Source organism: Aricia agestis, chromosome 5 (assembly GCF_905147365.1).
Source record: "Aricia agestis chromosome 5, ilAriAges1.1, whole genome shotgun sequence".
Taxonomy (NCBI): Eukaryota; Metazoa; Arthropoda; class Insecta; order Lepidoptera; family Lycaenidae; genus Aricia; species Aricia agestis.
Genome location: NC_056410.1, coordinates 1,049,784 through 1,072,275, shown reverse-complemented (window position 1 = coordinate 1,072,275; position 22,492 = coordinate 1,049,784). Strand labels below are relative to the sequence as shown.

The window sequence follows — 22,492 nt, the reverse complement described above, 5'->3', positions numbered from 1 at the left end:
TCTAGTTCTCTTATAAATGCTGCTTGTCTCTAGCCAGTAATTATAGTAGTAGCCATATAATACCTATACTTGACTGCTGGTCTAATTAATATTATCAAATACGAGCTTTTGCCCGCGGCTTCGCTCGCGTTAAAAGGTATTATTATATACAAACTTTCATCCCCTATTTAACCCCTTGGAGGTAGAATTGATCAAAATCCTTTCTTAGCGGATGCCTACGTCATATCATCTACCTGCATGCCAAATTTCAGCCCGATCGGTCCAGTGGTTTGGGCTGTGCGTTGATAGATCACCATTTAAGTCAGTCACCTTTGAGTTTTATATATATAGATTTATCTGAAACTGAAAAGATCTGAAACTTTTGCATGAATCAGCCACTTTAGGTAAAAGAGTGTTTATTGGAGTTTTGTTACGATAAAATAATCATATTTATTTAAAAATATGCTCAAAGAATTTGACCCAATACAGCACATTTTGGACCGAGTAACTAAAATTTACGACGTGTCAAACTTTTTCTCAGTATTTATTGTCCCGTCACAATTCTGTGACTCCACATAAATATCACATGCAGAGTGTCACACTTTGCGACCAATTGTGAGACACTGTCACGGTGAAGACACGTCTCTTAAATGATGAATGCGTTTTACATTTGCATACGCATAACAAACGCCAGTCGCCACTTACTCCAAGAACAACAATTACGGCCGCAGAGTCACTTTACATGGGTGAAGTGCCCCTGTGTCCATTGTCGTAAGTCACGGTGCAGACAAAATAACGCTTTATTTTAGTAGACTACAGCAGTACAGCTACATAATTATTTTTGTAATGTAAGTAACTAAAAACCTTAGAAAGGCCAAATAAAGACGAATAATGCATTAAATCCAAGGATTGTAATAATGTTGTAACCGCATACCTATTATCTAGACCTACTTATAAGTATGTATTTTTGGTGACACGCTCATAACTTTTGCCTTTTGATTTGTTAGATACACTGAGGTAGTAAGTACTACGTACTAGAGCAGCTATTGCAAACAAAAAACATGTCGCACTTGAGGCATGAGCGGGGTGGGAGGCGTGGCGGTGATTGCTATAGGTCAGTACCGCAGAAGTGACACAGTTTTGTGCCTACACTCGAATGAATGCAGAATCTATTTGAGTAAGTGGATAAAATAAAAATAAAATTCACTTTTTTATAAAAAATTTAATTAATATGGATCCATAGTCCACTATAGCTAATTACCTTATTTAAAGTACTTAAATATTTTCAAATATATACCATAATAAAATTATTATAATGTACGCATGTATAATGTACGTAATATTTTAAATACATATTACGAAAACACAAACTCGTCTACGTGAGTAAGTACTTCATTCATCGTCGTCTTATCATAGATCTGTATTCTGCCTACATTACACTCTGAATCTACTACTCTATGACAATGCAAAATGGCGCGCGTCTTCGCCTAGTAATTGAATGTTCGTATTTTAATTGAAAATAATTAAATAAGAATGCTAATATCGATGAAATGTTATTCCGTTGCATTTGGAAGTGTTACTGGAATCATTTTTGCTGTACATTAACCCACAACTAAGCATTTTTGCGACTTTTTTTGGTTTCCTTTTTGATTGTGGTACGTCTGGCGCGCAGAAGAGCTCGCGGGCGACTAAGTGCACTGCTGCTATATAGATTATGTTGAATGTGACCAAGCATTGCGTTGCGTTGTCGAGTCTAGTACGTAGTACTACTATGTCAGTGGTTAGATACAATTTTCTCAATTTCACTTTACACATTATTTAAATAATATCTTCAATAATAAATAATTTAAATCTCAAATAAGAGTCTGAACATGATAATCCGGCTAATGTAAATTGTACACAAAAAAGCACGCAAAAACATAGTGACGTGTCGTAAGACCTTGGAAACGCGAGAGTCCATAGCGTCAGTATCTAGTATCCGTAACTAATATACAACTCGCTTATGTTTTATCACGTTCCGATAAGGTACATTTTGTTCTCGCGAATACGTACACAGCGCACGCGCCTGCTACCTCGTGCGGTAGCGTTTTCCTCGTAAACAGCTGTAAGACTGGTGAGTGAATATTGTCTATTAAATTCTAATAAGTTAATAACAGTGCACGTTTATTTCAGAAATTCTGCATCTTATTTGTTGTATGTGATGTAGATAGTACGTAACATTTACATATTCTTATTATAAACCGGTTCTCATCAGGGCCGTCTCAAGCCCATGTGGCGCCCGTGTGCAAATATTACCCTAGCGCCCCTTGCAAGTGGTCAAAATCAAATGGGTACCAGTGCCGGTCCCAGTCAAACTTTCAGTTGGCGCGAAAACCAAAAGCGGCGCCCTTCTAAATAAAAAATAGAAGGGCGCCACTTTTGGTTCAGCCAATCGGCAAACGGCCAAGCATGAGTCGGACTCGCGCACGAAGGCTTAAAGCAAAGATAGGCAAAAAACTATTAATCTGAGAATTTCAAATCTCTAGCATAGAGATTATAATGAATGTCATCTAAGACCTGTCTATGACCAGAATAAATATGAGGTGAGCCCATAAAGTTAATATTCCGCTAGTGAGTGAGCCGTAAGCCCGTCAACTACCAAAAAGTTAATACTTTTTACTTTTTTGAAGACCAGACCACTAGTCACAGTCGAAAAGATGTGTTTTTCTATGGGCGCGTCGCAGAGATGTGGAAGAGAGTGTGCCGATCGGCGCTGAAATGCAGTGCTTGGGTTTGGTCCTTGATTCTGAATGAAATTTTAATAACCCTCATTTTCGTCGATTGGCATTAAAACTAAAGAAGATGGCGATGGCTCTGAATTGCCTTCTGCCATAATCTGTGGTCCATGGCCCACCTGCAGATGGCTTTATACAGGGGTTCTGCAGTCCTGTTTGGGCGGAACACATAAGAGCCCGGAATAGACAGCTGCTCAGAAGCCCGCAGCATGCGTTAGCGCTGCGGATACTACGCTGCCATCGAACCGTTAGCTGGCGAAGCGGCGTTGGCGCTGACAGAGTCCCCTTAGTGGGGTCTGGAGGCTCGCGTGTTGTCGGAGGGTGTATCAACACACAGCCGAGTTTAAAAAGCGAGGAGAACGGGTGCTACCAGATCTGGCAACCTGATGGTGCCACCAGGCGCATGTCATTACAATACGCACCTGGCAAGACCAGATGGCGTCCCCAAATTCCGGCCGCCGAACTGTGAAAGCGATCCTTCGATCGATTCAAGGGGCGCCCTTACCTTCGGCCATTACCTGGACCATATGGACAGGAGAAAACCGTCGCCTAGGTGCCACCACAGCCTGAGAAAGACAATACAGCGCAGCATACGCTTATTGGACGCTCAGCTTGGGCTGAGCAACAGGCTGACTTTTGCGCCTGGATTGGACCTTACTACTTATTGAGATACAGTAGCCCTCTGCGAAACTGTTATGTCGCAAACGGAGGCTGCATAAAGAGAGCGAAAAGCAAATTAATACACAGATCCCATGAGAACGAGGCACGGAGGGCGTAGGCTGCATTTTTCATTAGAGTACATTTTGCTTGTGATCTTGTAGTTTAGCAGCGAAACCACGCTTACGCGCGGACGCATGTAAATCCAGCCTGACGTGAGTCACGCGGCTCTAATTTTGGCGCCCATCTTGACGACAAATATAATCTTCATTTATGTGTTTTATTATTCATTTCACGTTGAAAAAAAGGTTATATTTATGTTGCTCGAGGCGCTTCTTGCTAGTTGCTTTGCTGTAATTCGATAAATATACGAAGAGCTGCAGATGCTTCACAAAATGTATGCAAACTGGAATTCTTTTAAAGTTGGCCATTAAAGCGTGGTGGCCGGCCAACGCGGGCACGCGCCAAGTTGCGAGCGGCGCTCGGGCCGCTCGGCGCCGCTAGGACCGCGGCGCCCGTGTGCAACGCACACCCTGCACCTAAAGGAAAGACGCCCCTGGTTCTCATACATAACACGAAACAACATCAAGGACTTATGTTATTTCGTCTTATGAGCTATCCGTTTAAGTTTTCTCATGCAACGACTACCGCGAATAAATTTCAATTTCATCGCATTTCTGTTTATTTAAATTTTCTGCTTTATTCAAGAGTGTAGACTAGGCTTAATATTATTATGTTTGCATCAATGACAGCGTTTGTTTGATGGAAGTTTTAGTTATTTTTTCCTCTTTTTTCCAATGAGGGTAGATGAAGATATTTTGTTTGACGTGTGGTAGCCATGATGCGTTCCTTTTACGCTAGGTCACAGCTGGGGTCGGCTGCACTCCGCCGAAAAACCGTGAAAATGTCTAGCCTCCGTTACGTGCATTTATTTATTCGGTAATTTTCGTCAATTTGAATACCAAATCGTCATTTTACATTCCGTTTTGTGCAAAATAGATTAACATTTCAATGTGCCATAAAAATCTAACCTAAAATCTTCCAGTGTTTAATTTTAGACCAATTAAAGGCAAGTTAAATTATGTTAAAAGTTAATATTATTTTGTTTTGTAGGTGGAGTGATGTGGAAAAGACCAGAGAGTGTGCCCCTCGGCCGCGTGTGGATGAGGTTTAGGGGCAAGGAAAACCCCGGGAAGCCTGCGAGAATGTAAGTACACTGTACAGTATTATTCTATCCCGCTGCGTCAGGACGCAGGACTCAGGACGGTTAATATGTATTTCGAGAGTGTCTACAGTGTATGTATGGTTGTGTAAATTTATTGTCTGGCACGCTCCGCAGCCTGCGCGGCTTGATGAATTTTAGCTAGAACTTACCATTACGTTACAGGGCCCCCGTAAGGGCTATTGGCGCCTGTGTGCAAAAAAAGGATTTTGGCGCCCCTTTAGCTTTAGGCAAAATTTTTGGGTCCTTGGTTTTGGCGCCCCTAAAGATAGCGCCCCTAGAGTATGGCACCCGTGTGCATTGCACACGTTGCACATAATATGGTAGCGGGAGCCCTGATTACTTACTTCTTTAAATAAAACCGATGACCGATCCTAGAGGTTAGCACTCTGTTATTATTTCTTAAAAAAATGGAGAATTTATTTGATCCTACCAACTTTTCCTTATAGCTCGGTCAACTACAGTACCTTGTACAATTTTAAATATTGGACATTCCAGGTACCAAATCCGAGATCTAGAAGAGCAGTACAAGGAGGCTTGCCTGGATATGATGCAGCACACCTTCATCAACGACGAGCCCACCTCGCAGGTGCTGGGTGAGTTCACGCACTTGGACTCCTTGCGGTGTTACAGATTATGTGATTCCGTGCAGGCTTAAGTCACTACATTAGCTACGATTCTTCCTCGCATTAGAATAAATTACTACTTACAGATTATTATAAATTTCGTTTTGATTTGATATTCTAAAATAGTACGTGATAGATGTAGCTAGATACAATACTCGTAATACTCGTATAGAACTTAATTTTAGAAGAAACCTTCAGGGAGTTCTCAAATCCGACCGGGATGAAATAGGAAGAAGCCTTATAAGCTTTGGCCTAACAATATCTTATATCTTTAAACGAGCAATTCTTGTATATAATATATATATATAGTGTTTTGAGTAAAATTAAGGTTTTTAGATTTAGGGTTGAGCATGTAAGGTTAGAAACTTGGCTCTACATGAGATCTCACTACTTTTTGACACGACGAACTATAATATTATGTTCTCATCTTGGCAACATTTTTACATGAAAATGTTTTTGGTGGGATTGCATTTCTTTTTGTAAGCTGGTTTACGTTGTTTTTTCTTTTGGTTCATTTTTTAGGGTTCCGTACCCATAGGGTAGAAACGGGACCCTATTACTGAGACTTCGATGTCTGTCCGTCTGTCTGTCTCCAGGCTGTAACTTAAGAACGGTAATAGCTAGAGAGTTGAAATTTTCACAGCTTATGTATATCTGTTGCCGCTGTAACAAAAAATACTAAAAACAAAATGAAATTTATATTTAAGGGGGGCTCCCATACAACAAACGTGATTTTTTTGGCCTTTTTTGCTCTATATAAATAATGGCAACAGGTAGGTACTTGATTTTTTCTCAAAGTCCTTAGTTATATGTCTACTTTAATATTTAATAATAATATTAAAATAAAATAAAAAATTAAGGGGGGCTTATATGGTACGGATACCTATAGGTTAAGTTGGGTTTGATAATTTTTATGTTGTTTCAGTACTTATATTATGTTACATACCAAATTTCAGCTTTCTAAGACTTCAGGAAGTACCCTAACAGTTTTGATGATCGATGAGTCAGTGACCAAATTGTGGATTTTTGGACACCTATAAAATCTAAAGTATAATAGCTACGATATTAAAAATTTGCGCATTTAATAACTATACCCATGTCATTATATCTTAAAATTTTCAACTATCTGGCATTATTCAAACCAAAGTTACGAGGGTTCAAAAATACGACGAAACGTTTCGAGAAAAGGTAGGTAGTGCCCTTGCGCGCTTCGCTTGGCTCATCTTGGCGGGGGCACTCCCGTGCCCCCAGATATGTTACGCTCAAAGACCGAAATCGCTCAATGAGCGAAAAAATGGCTCACAACGCGTTGCGGCCACAGCGAAACAGCCACGACGCGAAATTGGCGTCGTGGCTCTAATGAAAACGGCCACGACGCGTTCTGGCAATCACAAAAAGACCATAACGCGAAATTTGTGTCGTGGCTGATATATGCTATTCGTTTTTCTAGATTTGTTCTTGATTGATTAATCGTCCATAGGTATGGAAGATTATATTCGAATTACCACGCTTACTACAAAATATTTTTTCTTTTACTAAATTACTGCATAACGTGTTTATCATGATTATTTATAAAATATCCATAGTTCCACACTATCTGTACTAATATTACTGTTATGTCTGGCGCAACGTAGTTTTTTTTTTTTTTTTTTTTAATCTTTTTTTATTTTACAGAGGCTTTTAACACACAGTGACAATGTCAGCCTCATAGGTGAACACAGTGTTCCCTACAAAAGGGAAAGATCCAAATAATTATATAATTTGATTGCCTCTGGGGACAACGGCTCCGAAAGTACACTGTTGATCCGTCCATAGTGCAGGCAGCCAAAGTCACCTAAGAGCCTTGATCTTAGCTCTGCAGTCCGAGCACACTCCAGCAAAACATGATACAGGTCTTCCGGCTTCTCGCACACATCGCAATTAGGCGAAGGCTTAATTCCAACCAAGTGGCAAAATTGGTTTGCTGGAATGTGCCCAGATCGCAATCTAAAGGCTGACACCAACAAGTTTCTCGACAAGTTACACGAAATAAACCATGGCTCCCACACTGGCTTATTCTGGATGGTTCCGTACCAAATTCCAACACCTCTTTGTAGTTCCTCACCAAAATGGTATTCCCATTTTTCGAGCGCCTTCTGCTTAATCTGATGATGGATCTCATTTACAAAAGGTTTAGTACAGACCACGGGACCATCCATAACTGCACTCTTGGCAAGCGCATCCGCAGTTTCATTTCCAATCAAACCGACATGGGCTGGAACCCATTGTAGTTTAATTGAAACTTTTCCAGAAACATGCCGGAGTAAATCCAAAGCTTCGAAAGCTATCGGAGAGCCACTTTGTTTAGTGGCACACCGACGAAGATGTTGGAGAGCACTTTTCGAATCTGATAAAATAACTATGCTGTTATTGGTATTCAAGTTTTTAACATATGTTAGTGATTCTTTAATAGCTAAAAGTTCAGCGGTCATTATATTATTATCTCTATGTAATTTAAACTTCTGTGAAACGTTTAATTGGGGATCGAAGAAGGCAGCTCCAACACCTTGAGTACATTTAGAGCCATCCGTATATAATTTGTAACAATCAGAATAATTATCAGATATGAATTGCAAAAAAATATTTTTAAGTTCAGAATCAGTAAAGCTCCGTTTTGGAGCCATATCGCCAACTTTATAGACAATAAGTTCTTCGACATCTATTGAAGACACCCATGTGTTTAACGAATACGCCTCTAACTTTTCACTTACATATACATTAATATTACTCCATTCAAAGTTAATTTGTGCTAGAATTGGGAGATTAGTGTTGCTAAAATAATTTCGTACTAAATTTAACTGATCTAAAGAATATAACAAATCGTTGCCTAGTCTAGACTTAAATTTAAGCAAGAATCTACTCGCCAACACGTACCTACGTATATGTAAGGGAGAAATGGAGAGTTCACTCTGCATAACAAACACTGGAGTGCTACGTATAAAAGAGCCACATATTCTCAACGCTCTGTTTTGTAGAATATCGAGCTTTTTAAGATGTGTTTTAGCACAACTACCATAATATATAAAGCTAGCATAGTCCAGTCGGCTCCTTACAAGAGAAATATAAAGACGGCGAATATATTGAGGGTGAACTCCCCACGACCTACCCGATATAACTTTTAAGACGTTCAAACATTTATAGTTTTTAGCACACAATTCATTTACATGAAGACTCCATCTTAAGGATGAGTCCAGCCATAAACCTAAGTATTTAACTTTATCCACCACGTTAAGAGATGAGCCGTTAATCTCAATATCAATATTAAAACTTCTTCTAGTTCTGTTAAATACACAAATATTAGATTTAGATACAGATAATTGGAGACCAATACTATCTAAATAGTTAATCACGGCCTTTATAGCTAACTTAAGAGAGCAAACTGCTTCTACAGTATTACCATTTACAACTGTTTTGTATAACACGAAATCATCAGCGTATTGGGAGTTAGAAACATTATTATTTACAATAATTCTAGAAATACCTCTAGTTGCAATATTAAATAAACTAGGAGAAAGGGGGTCCCCTTGAGCTAGTCCCTGGTTTGTACATCTAATTAATAATGCTACTACTTTACTAAGATCATCTAAAACAATTGTACAACGACGATTAGACAAAAAATTAAATAAATATTTACAAATAAAATTACCGATTCCAATTTCCTTTTTTTTTTTTTTTTTTTTAACGATGGGAAATGCGTTACGCATCCCCAGCGGCCCGGGGGAATGGTCGCCGGGGTATGTGGGACTCCCCAGGTGCTGCGGTAAGGAGGAGCACCCGGGGTTACCCACTAAAACCCACCGGTGCCTCCTTACTCCGCTACGCTGCTGGGCCACCGGACCCGCCTACGAGGGCGATATCTGCGGCAGCCCAGTTAGCGGCGTCTACTTAAGCAGACTCCTCCGCAGCAAGCTATTAAGCTCTGCTGAGCCTCCCGGGAGCAGCCCGAGGCACCGGGCGCTCTTCTGTCGGGCAGAGCTCGTGCAATGGGCAACGGATTCCCCAATCCGCCGCCCTAGCCCTGATTACGGCGGGAGCTGGCGCTCATGAATGGCGCGTCTGCGCCCTCCGCGCCGTCTTCGAACGGGATCCGCGGCCACGTCCGCTTCTCTTTCTCGTTCGGCAGCCTCTTTCTGCGAGATGACGGCCTCGCAGAAGTTGGCTATTGCGTCAAATCCTTCGCTCGACCGAACCATAGCCGTCACTATGGCCGGGAGGCTTAGGTCAATTCCGGTGGTAGCGCAGAGCACCGCTCGTTGTTCTGCCCATGCTGGGCAGTCCTCGAGCGTGTGCTGCGCTGTGTCATCTCCGTGATCGCAGTGGTGGCACTGCGTCGTCGGTTCTCTCCTAGCCATACAGTGCAGGTAATGGCCAAAGCACCCGTGCCCGGTCAACATCTGCACCATACGGAAGGTGAGGACGCCTTTGCAGTGAGTTACCCACGTCCGCAGGTGCGGGCGAAACGCTGCCACCACTGCGCGTCCAGCCGTTGGTGTTGCCATCCGGTCCTCCCAGGCACGCATTATAATTATGCGCGCCTGACGCCTCCACCGAGCGGTCAGTTCAGGGGATACTCGGTCCCCCCTCTCCTTGACCTCCGCCGTGCGATAATAGATTTCACTCAGAACGCGCGCCTCCAGATCCCAAGGCGGGGTTCTGGCGAGGATTACCGCTGCTTCGTAGGATATTGTGCGATATCCACGTATGATCCGCAGCGCCATCAGTCGCTGAGGACTTCTCAGTAACGCCCTACTCTGGGTGTTAAGGTGGTCCGCCCAGACGGGAGCTCCATACAGGGCCATGGACTGAAGGACCCCCGTATAGAGCCGCCGACAAGTTGACCCAGGACCCCTTAAGTTGGGCAGGAGGCGTCCAAGGGCCGCGGCCGTCTTCTTCAATCGGGGCACCAATCGGCGGAAGTGAGCGGTGAAGGACCACCTAGAGTCCAACACCAGACCCAGGTACTTCAACTCTGCGCCAATAGGGACCTGTACATCTCCAATAGGAAGGAACAAGTTGGCAGGAGGGCGCCTCCTAGGGCCATGAAAGAAGATGGCCTCCGTTTTGTGCAGCGCAACTCGGACCCCTAACGCTTCTATGCGCGCCACCACCAGTGCCGCTCCGACTCTAGCCAGACGTATGGCTTCTTCATACGTCTCTCCTTGAGCCAGCATGAAAGTGTCGTCGGCGTAGCAGACGAGCCTGAGCCCTCGGAGAAGTGCCGCACGCAGAAGGCGATCAAACCCGATGTTCCACAGGAGAGGGCCAAGAACGGACCCCTGTGGAACACCGCACTCCGTCACGATCCGGATTACGACGCCGTCTCTACCTACACACACTATCACACGACCTCTAAGGTACCCTCTGATGATCTTCCGGATGTACCATGGCACATTGTGATAGCGGAGGCCCTCTTCGATTGATTGGAAGGGCAGTGTGTTAAAAGCATTGGCGATGTCAAAGGACACTGCCAACACCACTCCGCCATTTGCCATTTGCTCCTCCGCGTACTTCTTGACCTGGAGGATTGCGTCTATTGTCGAGCGTTGGGATCGGAAGCCATACTGTGCATCAGAGAGGTTTGGCCCCTCTCCCTCCAAGTGCTTAATGACTCTAGTCGCAATCACTCTCTCAAGCAGTTTTCCGGCTTCGTCCAAGAGAACGATAGGCCTGTAGGCCGAAGGGGAGTCGACAGGGCGGCCTTCTTTCCTCAATAAAACCAGCTTACCCTCCTTCCAGCATTGAGGGAACTCCGCCTGCTCCATACACGCACTAAAGAGCTTCCTCATCCTCTCTTTGAGCGGGCCCATGGACCTCACCCAAACTGCGCCGGGAATCCCGTCCGGACCCGGGGCGGTCTTACGCTCTTTCAGTTTGAGGATGGCGGCGTCCATCTCGCTCTCAGTGACGGGTGGCACTTCTTCATTTGTGGCCGGCCCTACATCTTCTAGCGGCTCCGAGCTAGCCGCAGCTGGAAAGAGTGCTGACAGGATGTCCGGTAGCTGCTCCGGGGGCAGTGACTCTAGTGCTGGAGGGCCGCGGCCGAACTTATTCCGCACAGATCGGTACGGGCGACCCCACGGGTCCCGATTTAGATCTTCTAACATCTCCTCTCGAGCAGTGTCTTTGGCCACCCTAATGGCTACGCGTAAAGCGCTCTTGGCGGCTCTGTATTCTGCCTCAAGTCTTCTCTCCAGAGATTCATCCCTGACTCTGTGTGCTCGCTGCCTCTGGTACAGCCGGCGTGCTCTGATGCATTGGTGTCGGAGCTCCGCGATCTCATGCGTCCCCTTGAGCTAGTCCCTGGTTTGTACATCTAATTAATGATGCTACTACTTTACTTAGATCATCTAAAACAATTGTACAACGACGATTAGACAAAAAATTAAATAAATATTTACAAATAAAATTACCGATTCCAATTTCCTGCAAGATATGAATTAATGCAGTTATATTTACATTGTTGTAGGCATTCTCAATGTCTATGAAGCAAGCGATTGTTGGCTCTCTTCTGGCAAAACCTAATTGTATATGAGATGTAAGTAAAGCTAGGTTATCAACACAAGATTGTCCACGTCTAAAACCAGTCGACGTGCCGGGAAGGAGGCCCTGGCTTTCAATAAACCACTCCAATCTTCTTAATAGAATTAAATGGAATATCTTACACGGACAAGACATTAATGAGATAGGACGTAATGAGGAGGCAAGAGTGGGATCCCTTCCCGGTTTAAGAATAGGGACTATTTGTATGTCTCTCCACTGATCAGGTACATTACTTGACATTAAAATTAAATTGAAAATTTTTAAAAGCATACACTTAGCATTATTTGGAAGATAATAGATCATAGTATATGATATATTATCCATTCCTGGAGATGTATCTTTCTTTTTTAAACAATTACGAAGCTCCGCGAGAGTAATGGGTGATTCTATAATGGAAGGTTGTCTTTCTGGCAAAGTTGGCTCCTGATCGGCGACATAATCAGGAGTCAAGGAATGCAGTAGCTTTTCAGCATTAAGAGGATCTACAGTATCTCTGCGTCCAGTGTTGCCTTTGATCCATCGCATCTTTCTCCACATTACGGATGCTGATGTTTCGTGGTTGATACTGGAACAAAATTCTCTCCACGACTTAGATTTTTCTTTTCTTATAAGTAATTTGGCTTGGGATACTTTGTTTTTCCATAGAAGCAAATTAGAAGGTGTAGGATTACGCCGTAACTGCGCCAATGCAAGACGCCGTTCAGCAACTGCCTTTGAAAGATCCTTATTCCAATAATGTTTGGGTTTGAAGTTTGATGTGGGGTCTTGACAAATTTTAATCCAAGGGATGTGCTTATCAGCCAAATATTTAATTTGATTTGTAAAACTATCATAGCTCTTTTGGACATCATTCACCTCTTCATGAATAAACATTGTCGTTGCTTCTTTAGTATATTCTACCCAGTTAGCTGCTTTATAATTTCTTTTTTTAATGTATCTGTTCGTTTTATAAAAACCACAACTTAACTTTAACACTAGATGATCACTGCCTAAGGATTCATTTGTAACCTGCCAACTCATATTGACAGCAATGTCTGTGGAAGCAAATGATATATCAGGCGAGGTTTTTTGAAGGCTACCATTAAACCCACTTCACTCTAGTAGGCGCACCGTCATTAAGACATATAAAATCATTTTCAAACATAGCTTTATAAACAGCTTCACCTCTTCTATCGGACTTGCAAGACCATAGAGTGTGATGCGCATTAAAATCTCCGATTATAAGACAACCTGCTTTGAATGTATTGAAAATCGCATCCCAATCCTGTTGACTTGTAGAAATTGAAGGCGGACAATACACAGCAATCACGTGCTTTAATGTAGGTACGTTAAAAACTTCAATAATGATTATCTGGATATCAGAATTAGAAATATTAGAAACTCGTTCCGAATATTTTATTGATTTATGTATTATGGCGCACAAACCACCATATGAATCGTCTCTGTCTGCTCTCACTATATTATAACCAGAAAATTTCAGGCTTACACTAGATGAAAGCCACGTTTCACTCACAAAAGCCATATGTATTTTGTCTTGTGACATCAAAAGTTCAAAGTCACTGGCCTTACGTTTTAAACTGTTAGCATTCCATTGAAAAATGTTGATACCGCTGTGTAAAAAATTGATATTACTGGCCATTATTGTTTCTTCCCATAAACTTAAGCACCGTCTCAAAATTCAAATATTCTTGTAAAACATCTACTACTTCGGACCAGAAAAATTCAATCAACATTTTAAACTTATCTTTTAAACTTCCTTCTGCTACAAAAACTTCTCTTATTTTATCTAAAATCCTTTCTAGCAAACGTTTCCTTTCCTTACGATTAGTACTAGAGCTAGACTTTTCAACTTGCTTATTTTCAGTATGGATTTCAGCACTAGTTATCTGAAATGTATGAAAAACATCCTCGTTATCGCGTCTGACGTCTAGACTTTTTTTCCTTGATTTATTTTTGTTCTTTTTCTTGAACTCGGTTGTGGTAGACGACTCTTGATAAGGCATCATAGAAACACACTCATCTAATTCCATAATGTCATCATCACTATCATGTAAAGTTTCAACGGCTGCATAGTCGCCAACAGTAACATCTCTGTAAGTGGGAGCCGAAGCCCCGTCGGTCCTGGCGTGGGAAATAATAGGTTTATCAAAAGGCATCTCGGGTTCCAATCTGGTCGAAGTCTTATTCAGTGTCTCTTCCTTCATCTTATTTAATGCAAACTTATAAGAGCACATATGATTTCCCATATAAATCCGAATATTTCTTTCTTTCTTAAATACAGGACATGCAGATTTCATAAAAGATAAGTGATTCCCTTTGCAGTTAACACATCTATAACTTTTCGTTTCGCAGTTTTCATGTTTCCCGCTACACTTAGGACAAATTGGGGTCTTAGATGGACAAATCTGATTGACGTGACCGTATCGCCAACATTTAGAGCATTGAGTCACAGGATACATGTAAGAATCTACGGCCATTCGACATCCGTAAGCTTTTATAAATTCTGGAAGATTTGAACCTTCGAACCCTATGCGAATGGTTTCAGACTTTATCCATTTACCATCCGAATCTTTCCGTAACAACCTCTTAATGGATAAAATCTTCGTGTCACATTCGAAAATCTCTTTCAATTCCTTATCTTCAATATCAATGTCAATATCCCGGACCACGCCATAACAGTAATGCAACTCATTAGTATTTCTACAAACCCACTCATAATCCTGTGTAATCTTATTATTCAGAAAATTGTTTGCGTCTAGTTCGGATTTAAATTTAATTAAAAGTTTGAAAGGACTTTTATATTTGATAGTTTCTATGCCCTGAATATTGTATTTAGCCAATAGTTTTGCAAACGCTAACTGCTTCAGTAGAAAATCGGTCTTGGCGGTTATAGAAACTTCAAAATTATTACGTAAATTAGCTGGCGGATTAGGTGATGCAGATGGAGGGGTTCTCTGCAGGTTCCTGCGCTTATATCTCGTGACCAGTGTAAAGCCATCATCAGCTAGCGGCTCTGGAGAACTACCTGCTAGTCGCCTTTTCTTGCCTGGCTGCAACATCGCTTCACTTCCAACATCGTCGAGATTATTATGACCTACTGACATACCTGCATCATCCCACTCTAAGTCTACCTCTCCTTCATATTCTCCAGATTCCAATACTATTATGTTAACAGCCTCCGCAGCCATCTCATTGAGTGCAGGCTCCATCGCACCTTCTTCCTCAGGTTCACTCATAATTACAACACAATGCGGGTAGATCGAAAAAAATAATAATACGAAAGTTTGTTAAAGAAACAAAACTATTCACTTATGTTCACTTTTGATTTGATAATTATTAATAATTATAACCGAAATAATCATACTTCAGAATATTTAAACTCGGAAACAAAAAAAACTCGCAAATACAAAATGAAAATTGACGTCACAGAGATCGCAACACGGAGCGCGTCCGAATGTGACGGGCGCAAACCCAGACTGCAACGTAGTTGTGGGCATCAACTAGTAGTATTATAATATTTAAATTACTTATATAAATAAAAACAAAACTAAATTTTTATAATTTATTAAGATCAGATTACCATAAAAAAAAAAAAAAACAACAACAAACAATAACACGTTGCGCCAGACAGACAGATAGTAATAATATTAGCACGGATATTATGGAACTATGGATATTTTCAAATAATAATGAAAAACACGTTATGCAGTGATTTAGTAAAAATAAAAATATTTTGTATTACGCGTGGTAATTCAAATATAATCTTCCTATGGACGATTAATCAATCAAGAACAAATCAAGAAAAACGAATAGCATATCAGCCACAACACGAATTTCGCGTTATGGTCTTTTTGTGATTGCCAGAACGCGTCGTGGCCGTTTTCATTAGAGCCACGACGCGAATTTCGCGTCGTGGCTGTTTCACTGTGACCACAACGCGTTGTGAGTTATTTTTTCGCTCACTGAGCGATTTCGGTCTTTAAGCGTAACATATACACATTAATGGTAAGTTGACCTGGTGCTGCAGCATCACCTGGTAATCAATATGATACTCAACTCATCACCAACTTCGAGCAGAGGTTTCGTGTTTGGGCTCATTTAAGGCTCATTTAGGGAAATTTCTGATGAAGACACGGCAAGACTAGTTTATTTTAGTTATTTTCACAGTAGAATGTCTTATGGTATCCTTTTATGGGGAAACGCTGCCGACATCAATACAATTTTTGTGCTGCAGAAGCGAGCTATACGCTCAATTTATAAAATGTCAGCTTTTGAATCTCTGAGAGAAAAGTTTAAAGAAATTGGTATTCTAACTGTTGCTTCTCAATACATTTTGGATAATGTATTGTATATTAGAAATAATTTAACTAAATTTAAAACTAAAAGTGATAGTCACGGTAGAAACACTAGAAATAGGCACAAGCTGGAAATACCAGTGATCAGACTTAGCAAAATAAGTAAATCTTTTAAAGGTCAATGTATACGCCTTTACAGCAATGAGTTTCTAAACATAGAATATCATTGCCTTTACAATAAAATCCCGGAAAACGTTCAAAATCTATCAATTAATAAATTTAAAAAAGTAATTAAAGAACGTTTGTGTGCCAAAGCCAGACGGTCAAAGATTTCCTAAACGATAGCACATCTTGGGAGTAGGATGGCTGCTTGCAAGGCTGCTTCTACATTTATTATATGTGACTTACAATTGTGTATTCATATTGTATAGATTAAGTTATTTACATTGTAAATTTTATTTTTTTAAAAGACAAATTTTCCACTTTTTTACTAAAAAGTGGCCCCGTGCGAGTTTCTTACGCCGGTTCTTCTCGCCGGGTTAGTTCCCGAACCGGTGGTAGGCAACATGTAGTTCAACATTCTGAAAATATTTGATTCAAATTTATTCAGAAATAAAACAATTTTTATTTATTTATTTATTTATTTTATTTGCGACAACCAGTAAGCAGTAGATAATTCTTCCTGAATTATTATGAAACCGTAACAAATTGGAGGTGATAAGCGTTATCATTTATCGGTGTACCTACGTACCTATTTCTGTCTGATAGGTATGGGAAACTGGGGACACTTGATCCCCCACTTTGATTTTATGATCTCAAGTAATTTTCATGTAACACATCTTGGCAACATTATAATAGAGCCATAATGTGATGATGCTTGGTGTAATAGTAGTGATGATGATTATGATGAATATAAATTGCACGGTAGCATATGCTTTCTGTTCTTAAAACAACGCCGAAACTTCCAAACGTGTAGTATAAGGATTTAGGAGTTCTCTCAGTACCTTCGGAACCATGGTATACCTTGATGCAAAATCTTACTTTTTGGTAGCAAATGCTTAGTATATCTACTTCTAAGAAAACCAAAATCACCATATTATGTTTTCATATAAATTTTGAGGAGTTTCCTCGATTACTCATGGATCCCATCATGTCACCACTTTTATGAACATGGTACCAAACTCTATACAACACAAAAATAATTTTGAAAAGCGGACCACAAACGGCTGAGTAATAGTTGAACAACGAACATACAAAAAAAAGATACATACAGCCGAACGTATTACCTCCTCCTTTTTGGAAGTCGGAAAAAAAATGTTATTGTGGTATATCTATAAGAGATAGACATAATTATACCGTTGCGAAGTTTTCTGTAGTCCTTTTCAATAATTGTGTACAATACTTAGTACTTACATTATTTTGATAAATCTCGTAGGGTTCAGTCTGCGTTTGCAATGTAAGCGGAAAAAAATCGGCCAAGTGCGAGTCGGACTCGCGCACAAAAGGGTTCCGTACCGGTATAGAGTGAAAGTAGACAAAAAATTTGGTATGAGAGCCCCCCTTAAATATTTACTTTATTTTAATTTTACTATTAATTATTAAAGTACAAATATAATTAAGGATTTTGTGAAAATTTCAAGTGCCTAACTGTAACCATTACTGATTTTCTAAAATCTGTGACTGATTACGAGCAAAAAGGCCAAAAAGGTCTATGTCATAAAGTAGGATTTTATTTGAATTTTCAGGACTATAGTCTGTGTCATAAAGTGGCATTATATTTGATTTTTTGTCGATCGCGATTCGCGGCTAGCCGCAGTAAAGATCGGAACGGCACCTTTACGGCCGTTCCCAATATTAGATCTATCTCTGGTTTTGCCCTACTAGAGGTAGGATAGCTCACACTAGACATTAGAGACATATATTTTATGTCAATTGTGAGCTATTCCTATCTCTAGTAGGGCAAAACCAGAGATAGATCAAATATTGGGAACGGCCGTTAGTTTATCTCCGCAGTCATTTGTCTATACTTTTGTATTTCTACTGTCGCCATGCTACGGGTGCTGTTATGTGCCTCTGTAAAAGAAAAACGACCTTCTTAATAATTTCTCGGCAATATCGACCGGACATTGATGGGCTGGGAGGGTCTTTATCTAATCAATAAAATAAAACAATCCCCAAACTTCCAGGTGTAAAAGACGACCTCGTATCCATGGCGGAGATCCGCGCCAACTGGGAGAACATCCTGCGGCAGAAAGTCAGCCTTGCGGTCTTCGAGGAGCGGGACGGGGAACCGGCTGACCTGGTGGCTTTTAATATGGTTATCGTGAAGAGTAAGCAGGACCCAGATGATAATATAGAGGTGAGTTAGTTAGTTAGCCACTAGAAGTAATAACTAATAAGAAAACCAGTCTTGTTCCGACAATGGGCTTTTGGCTTCGGATCACGGATGTAAACTAGTACAGGCTACAAAACAGATAATATAGGTAAGAGTACCTGTAACTTACCTGTTTTGTACTAGTTTCTCTGATCTGTTTCGGCCTCTGTCTCTTGTCTGGTTTCGACCAGGATTTTCCAGATAAACCTCAAATACCTACAGGTACCTACAGAGGCACTCGAGGAAAATCTATTGCGAAACCATCCATACTTCCATACTAATATTATAAATGCGAAAGTGTGTCTGCCTGTCTATCTGTCTGTCTGTTACCTCTACACACCCAAACCATTGAACCGATTTTGCTGAAATTTTCTATGTGGATACTTTGAGTCCCGGGAAAGGACATAGGATACTTTTTATCCCGGAAAAATGTACGGTTCCCGCGCGATAAACGAATTTTGGCACAGCGGAGTTGCGGGCGTCATCTAGTCTAGTTCCCAATAAAATCCCGTCCAAATTAATTGATTAAAGATGCAATCTTCAAATTTTATATTATGGTTCTTCCTGCCACTTGTCAGATGGACTTATTTCCGAAGATAATGCAAAATCACGAAAAAAATTAATTTTCATTTCCCGCACTTTCCTTTGTATGCTCTATTCGCGAATTCCCAGCAATTTTCAAATATGGAAGTGGTTCCAGTAGTCAAGCTCAACCTGCTCCTCGGCTCCCGATTCTGAGAGCTCGCGCGCTTCTACTTATCATCTTCGTATTCCAATTTACAGTTCAAAGGCGTGGCGTGGCTGAAGCTGCTCAAGATGTTCTCTGTGGTGGAGGGTATGGTGGACGTCTTTGCGCACTACGGCGTCGACCGCTACGTCACCTCCAGCGGCATGACCGTGCTGCCCGCACACCGCGGACAGAACATCGGCGCGCGGCTCTTGGAGGCCAGGTATGTTACGTAGTTTATATCCTCTTTATCCAGGTAGTGATAACTACGTTTATAACGCAGAGGAAACGCTTGCCTCTACCTCGCACTGAAATATTCCGGGGGTATGTGAGACTGACCTACCCACTAACGGCCGTTCCCAATATTTGATCTATCTCTGGTTTTGCCGTACTAGAGATAGGAATAGCTCACATTAGACATTAGAGACATATATTTTACTAGCTGTTACCCGCGACTTCGTCCGCATCAACAAAATGTAAAATACATAGGTAAAAAATAAAAAAGTAAAAATATGTCCTCCTCATTTTTGGAAGTCGGTTAAAAAGTAGCCTAAGTTACTCCTTATTACATCAGCTATCTGCCAATAAAAGTCCCGTCAAAATCGGTCCAGCCATTTCGGAGATCAGCCGAAACAAACAGACAGACATACAGACAACAAAAATTCTAAAAATTGTTATTTTGGTGTAAGTACCGTCTAAATATTCATATGCATGTGGTAAAAAACGGTTATTTTCATATTACAAACAGACACTCCAATTTTATTTATATGTATAGATGTCAATTCAATGTTAGCTGCGATCGGTTGTATGTCAAACCAGAGATAGATTGAATATTGGGAACGGCCGTAAAACCACCTGCGATTTGCCATCAGCCGTGTAACAAAGGGTGACGGATATGTCAAACAGAGGAGGAAGATAAAAACTAGGCCAAGACGAGCCTAGTTTTTATCTTTCGTCTTATTGGTGTCTCTGTCTCCTTGGTAACTACACTCTTTGATTGTTAAGTTCTATAGTTTCTTCTTTATATAATTTTCTCCCTTCTCCGTTATTCCAGGTATGAGCTGTGCAAGGCGTTTAACATCCGAGTAGCCGCCACGATCTTCACCGCGACTACCTCCCAGGCTCTGGCGCGGAAAGTCAACTACGAGGTGTTGGCCACCCTGGACTACGCCGACATGAAGCAACATGGCGTCGACCTCACCGGCTGCACCACCCCCTGTGCGTTATACATGGGCATCAAATATGACATCGACAACACGTAACATCTAGAACGACTGTCTGCGTAAGGTTCAAGCTATTCCTACGTGCGGATTCTATTTTTTATAATACGTCTATGGCGTCAATGTTGCCAACTTTAAAATATCGAAACCTCTGTGGCATATCTGCTTTAAATGGACCTTATATTATTTTTGATGGGACAGAGTGGTAGGTTTTCACGGGCACAGAAACATACCACTTTAGCCTATCAGAATATCTAGCGTTAGTCTTTGTCGTTGTATGTCTCGTACATACTGTGATATAAGATTTTTCGTCTAGATACGTGTCATCTTTGTAGCATTAAACTGACATGCATTAGAGAGATCGATAGTACACATAAAAAAAACTTTCCTACGCACACCGTTATAACCGAAATATTTTAATTTTTATTGTTGGTTTGCCTTTCTATTTTTTTATTATAAATTATATATCAATAATAAAAATTAATAAAATATTTTGTGACACATTAGCTAATTAAATCATTTTGTGTTCGAGTCAAAAAGTCCGTGTTTTTAACAGACTTCCAAAAAAGGTGGGGTTCAGCTGTGATTTTTTTGTCTAGTTATAAGTCATGTAAATAAGGTAAGCGAGCTTCTAATTTGATAAGTAACAACGCCATCGAACAATAAAAACAACTCTTAAATAAAATAAAATAGATAATATTATTATAAAGTGTAGTCATACTAGATTAGACTTAGAATAATAATATAATTAATTATAAGATATGTAATAATAATAACTATTATGTAATAATTGTAAGTTATGATAATATGAAGTCTGCAAAATTTTACAAATAACTTAATGTCTTTATTTATAAGATTGTGAATAGGTAGATTGTGAATGATTAATGACTACTTATATGATTTTGATATTAAAATGGTTGACTATATAATAATAATTATGTGACAATGACAAATGGTGAGAAACAACCAGTTAGTTCAAAATAATATGTTTATCTATTTATTGTTTTATATCTAAGTTGAATGTTAAGTAAAATAGATGTACAGAACATTAAAATAGATATTATGTATTACATATAATGAATATCTAATAAAAATAAAACGGATGTATAATTGCAAACTTCCAATTAAATCCAGTTTCGTAAAATGACGGTTACAGACATACGAAATTATTATATAAATAGGCACTATTTCAAGAGCATAGAAACAGCAAAGGGCTTAAAAATACTATACATTTTATTAGAAATTTTGATTTCGTTTCAGTTCGATATGTTATTGTTTTAAACAATATTTAAGTAAGTATACATATGCCTGTTTTAAGTAAGTAATTATGCAGATGAGTTTAATGTAAGTAGGTATTACATTTTATGACAAAATATGCTTAAAAAAGTAGTGTTAATAATGACTTTGTTTATATACTTGAGTACTACAATATATTATTATAGTTTTATACTTTGCCGCTACTTCAACACACACCACAACGACGCTCGATAAGTAGATAGAAGATATCTTTAAGTATTTATATATATAATATTATGTAATAAAGACAAATAAATGAGATATTGTTATTTGGTATATTTATATAAAATGTATACAACCCACGTCCAATAAGAACAGAATCTAAAGATATGATAGTTTATTAAATTTACAATCACAATTTATAAAATGTACAAATATTATTAAAATATAATATTATAAATGCTTATTAAAAATAACATCGAATACTATTTGCCTTCGCAATTTTAGCAATTCTGTTAAGTACTCTCAGCAAAAACTCATAAGTATTAAAATATACTTAATAAAAATTAATTTTGATAAAAAATAGATCTATAAATATTAAATTTTAGCACAAGACCTTAATAAAATAGGCTACTTGACCTATATTCAATTTTATTGAACAAATACATAAGTATTTCTAGTAGAACTTGGCCTAGGAAACCGTATTTCACATTTATCGTCAAATAAAAGCTTATGATTGATAAATAAAGTCGATTTGAAAATATGATTTTATGAAAATATTATTTGTACTGACGAAAACGCTT

The 22,492-nt window shown here is 39.8% G+C and overlaps 1 protein-coding gene across 1 annotated transcript; it reads left to right on the top strand.

Moving 5' to 3' along the window:
* The first annotated feature begins 4,242 nt into the window (after nt 1-4,242).
* Nucleotides 4,243-20,908, top strand: LOC121726976. The gene is made up of 6 exons (XM_042114640.1): nt 4,243-4,349; nt 4,524-4,617; nt 5,131-5,228; nt 18,319-18,491; nt 19,290-19,456; nt 20,288-20,908. Exons 2-6 carry the CDS (start codon nt 4,532-4,534, stop codon nt 20,493-20,495), a joined length of 732 nt encoding a protein of 243 aa, XP_041970574.1. The 5' UTR covers nt 4,243-4,349; nt 4,524-4,531; the 3' UTR covers nt 20,496-20,908.
* Nucleotides 20,909-22,492: the final 1,584 nt, after the last annotated feature.

Bases quoted from the DNA above. Each gene is read 5' to 3' on its own strand.
- LOC121726976 (XM_042114640.1), top strand. From the start codon at position 4,532: ATGTGGAAAAGACCAGAGAGTGTGCCCCTCGGCCGCGTGTGGATGAGG. The intron at 5,229-18,318 runs GTGAGTTCACGC...CCAAACTTCCAG, and splicing joins GCCCACCTCGCAGGTGCTGG to GTGTAAAAGACGACCTCGTA. The intron at 18,492-19,289 runs GTGAGTTAGTTA...TCCAATTTACAG, and splicing joins ACCCAGATGATAATATAGAG to TTCAAAGGCGTGGCGTGGCT.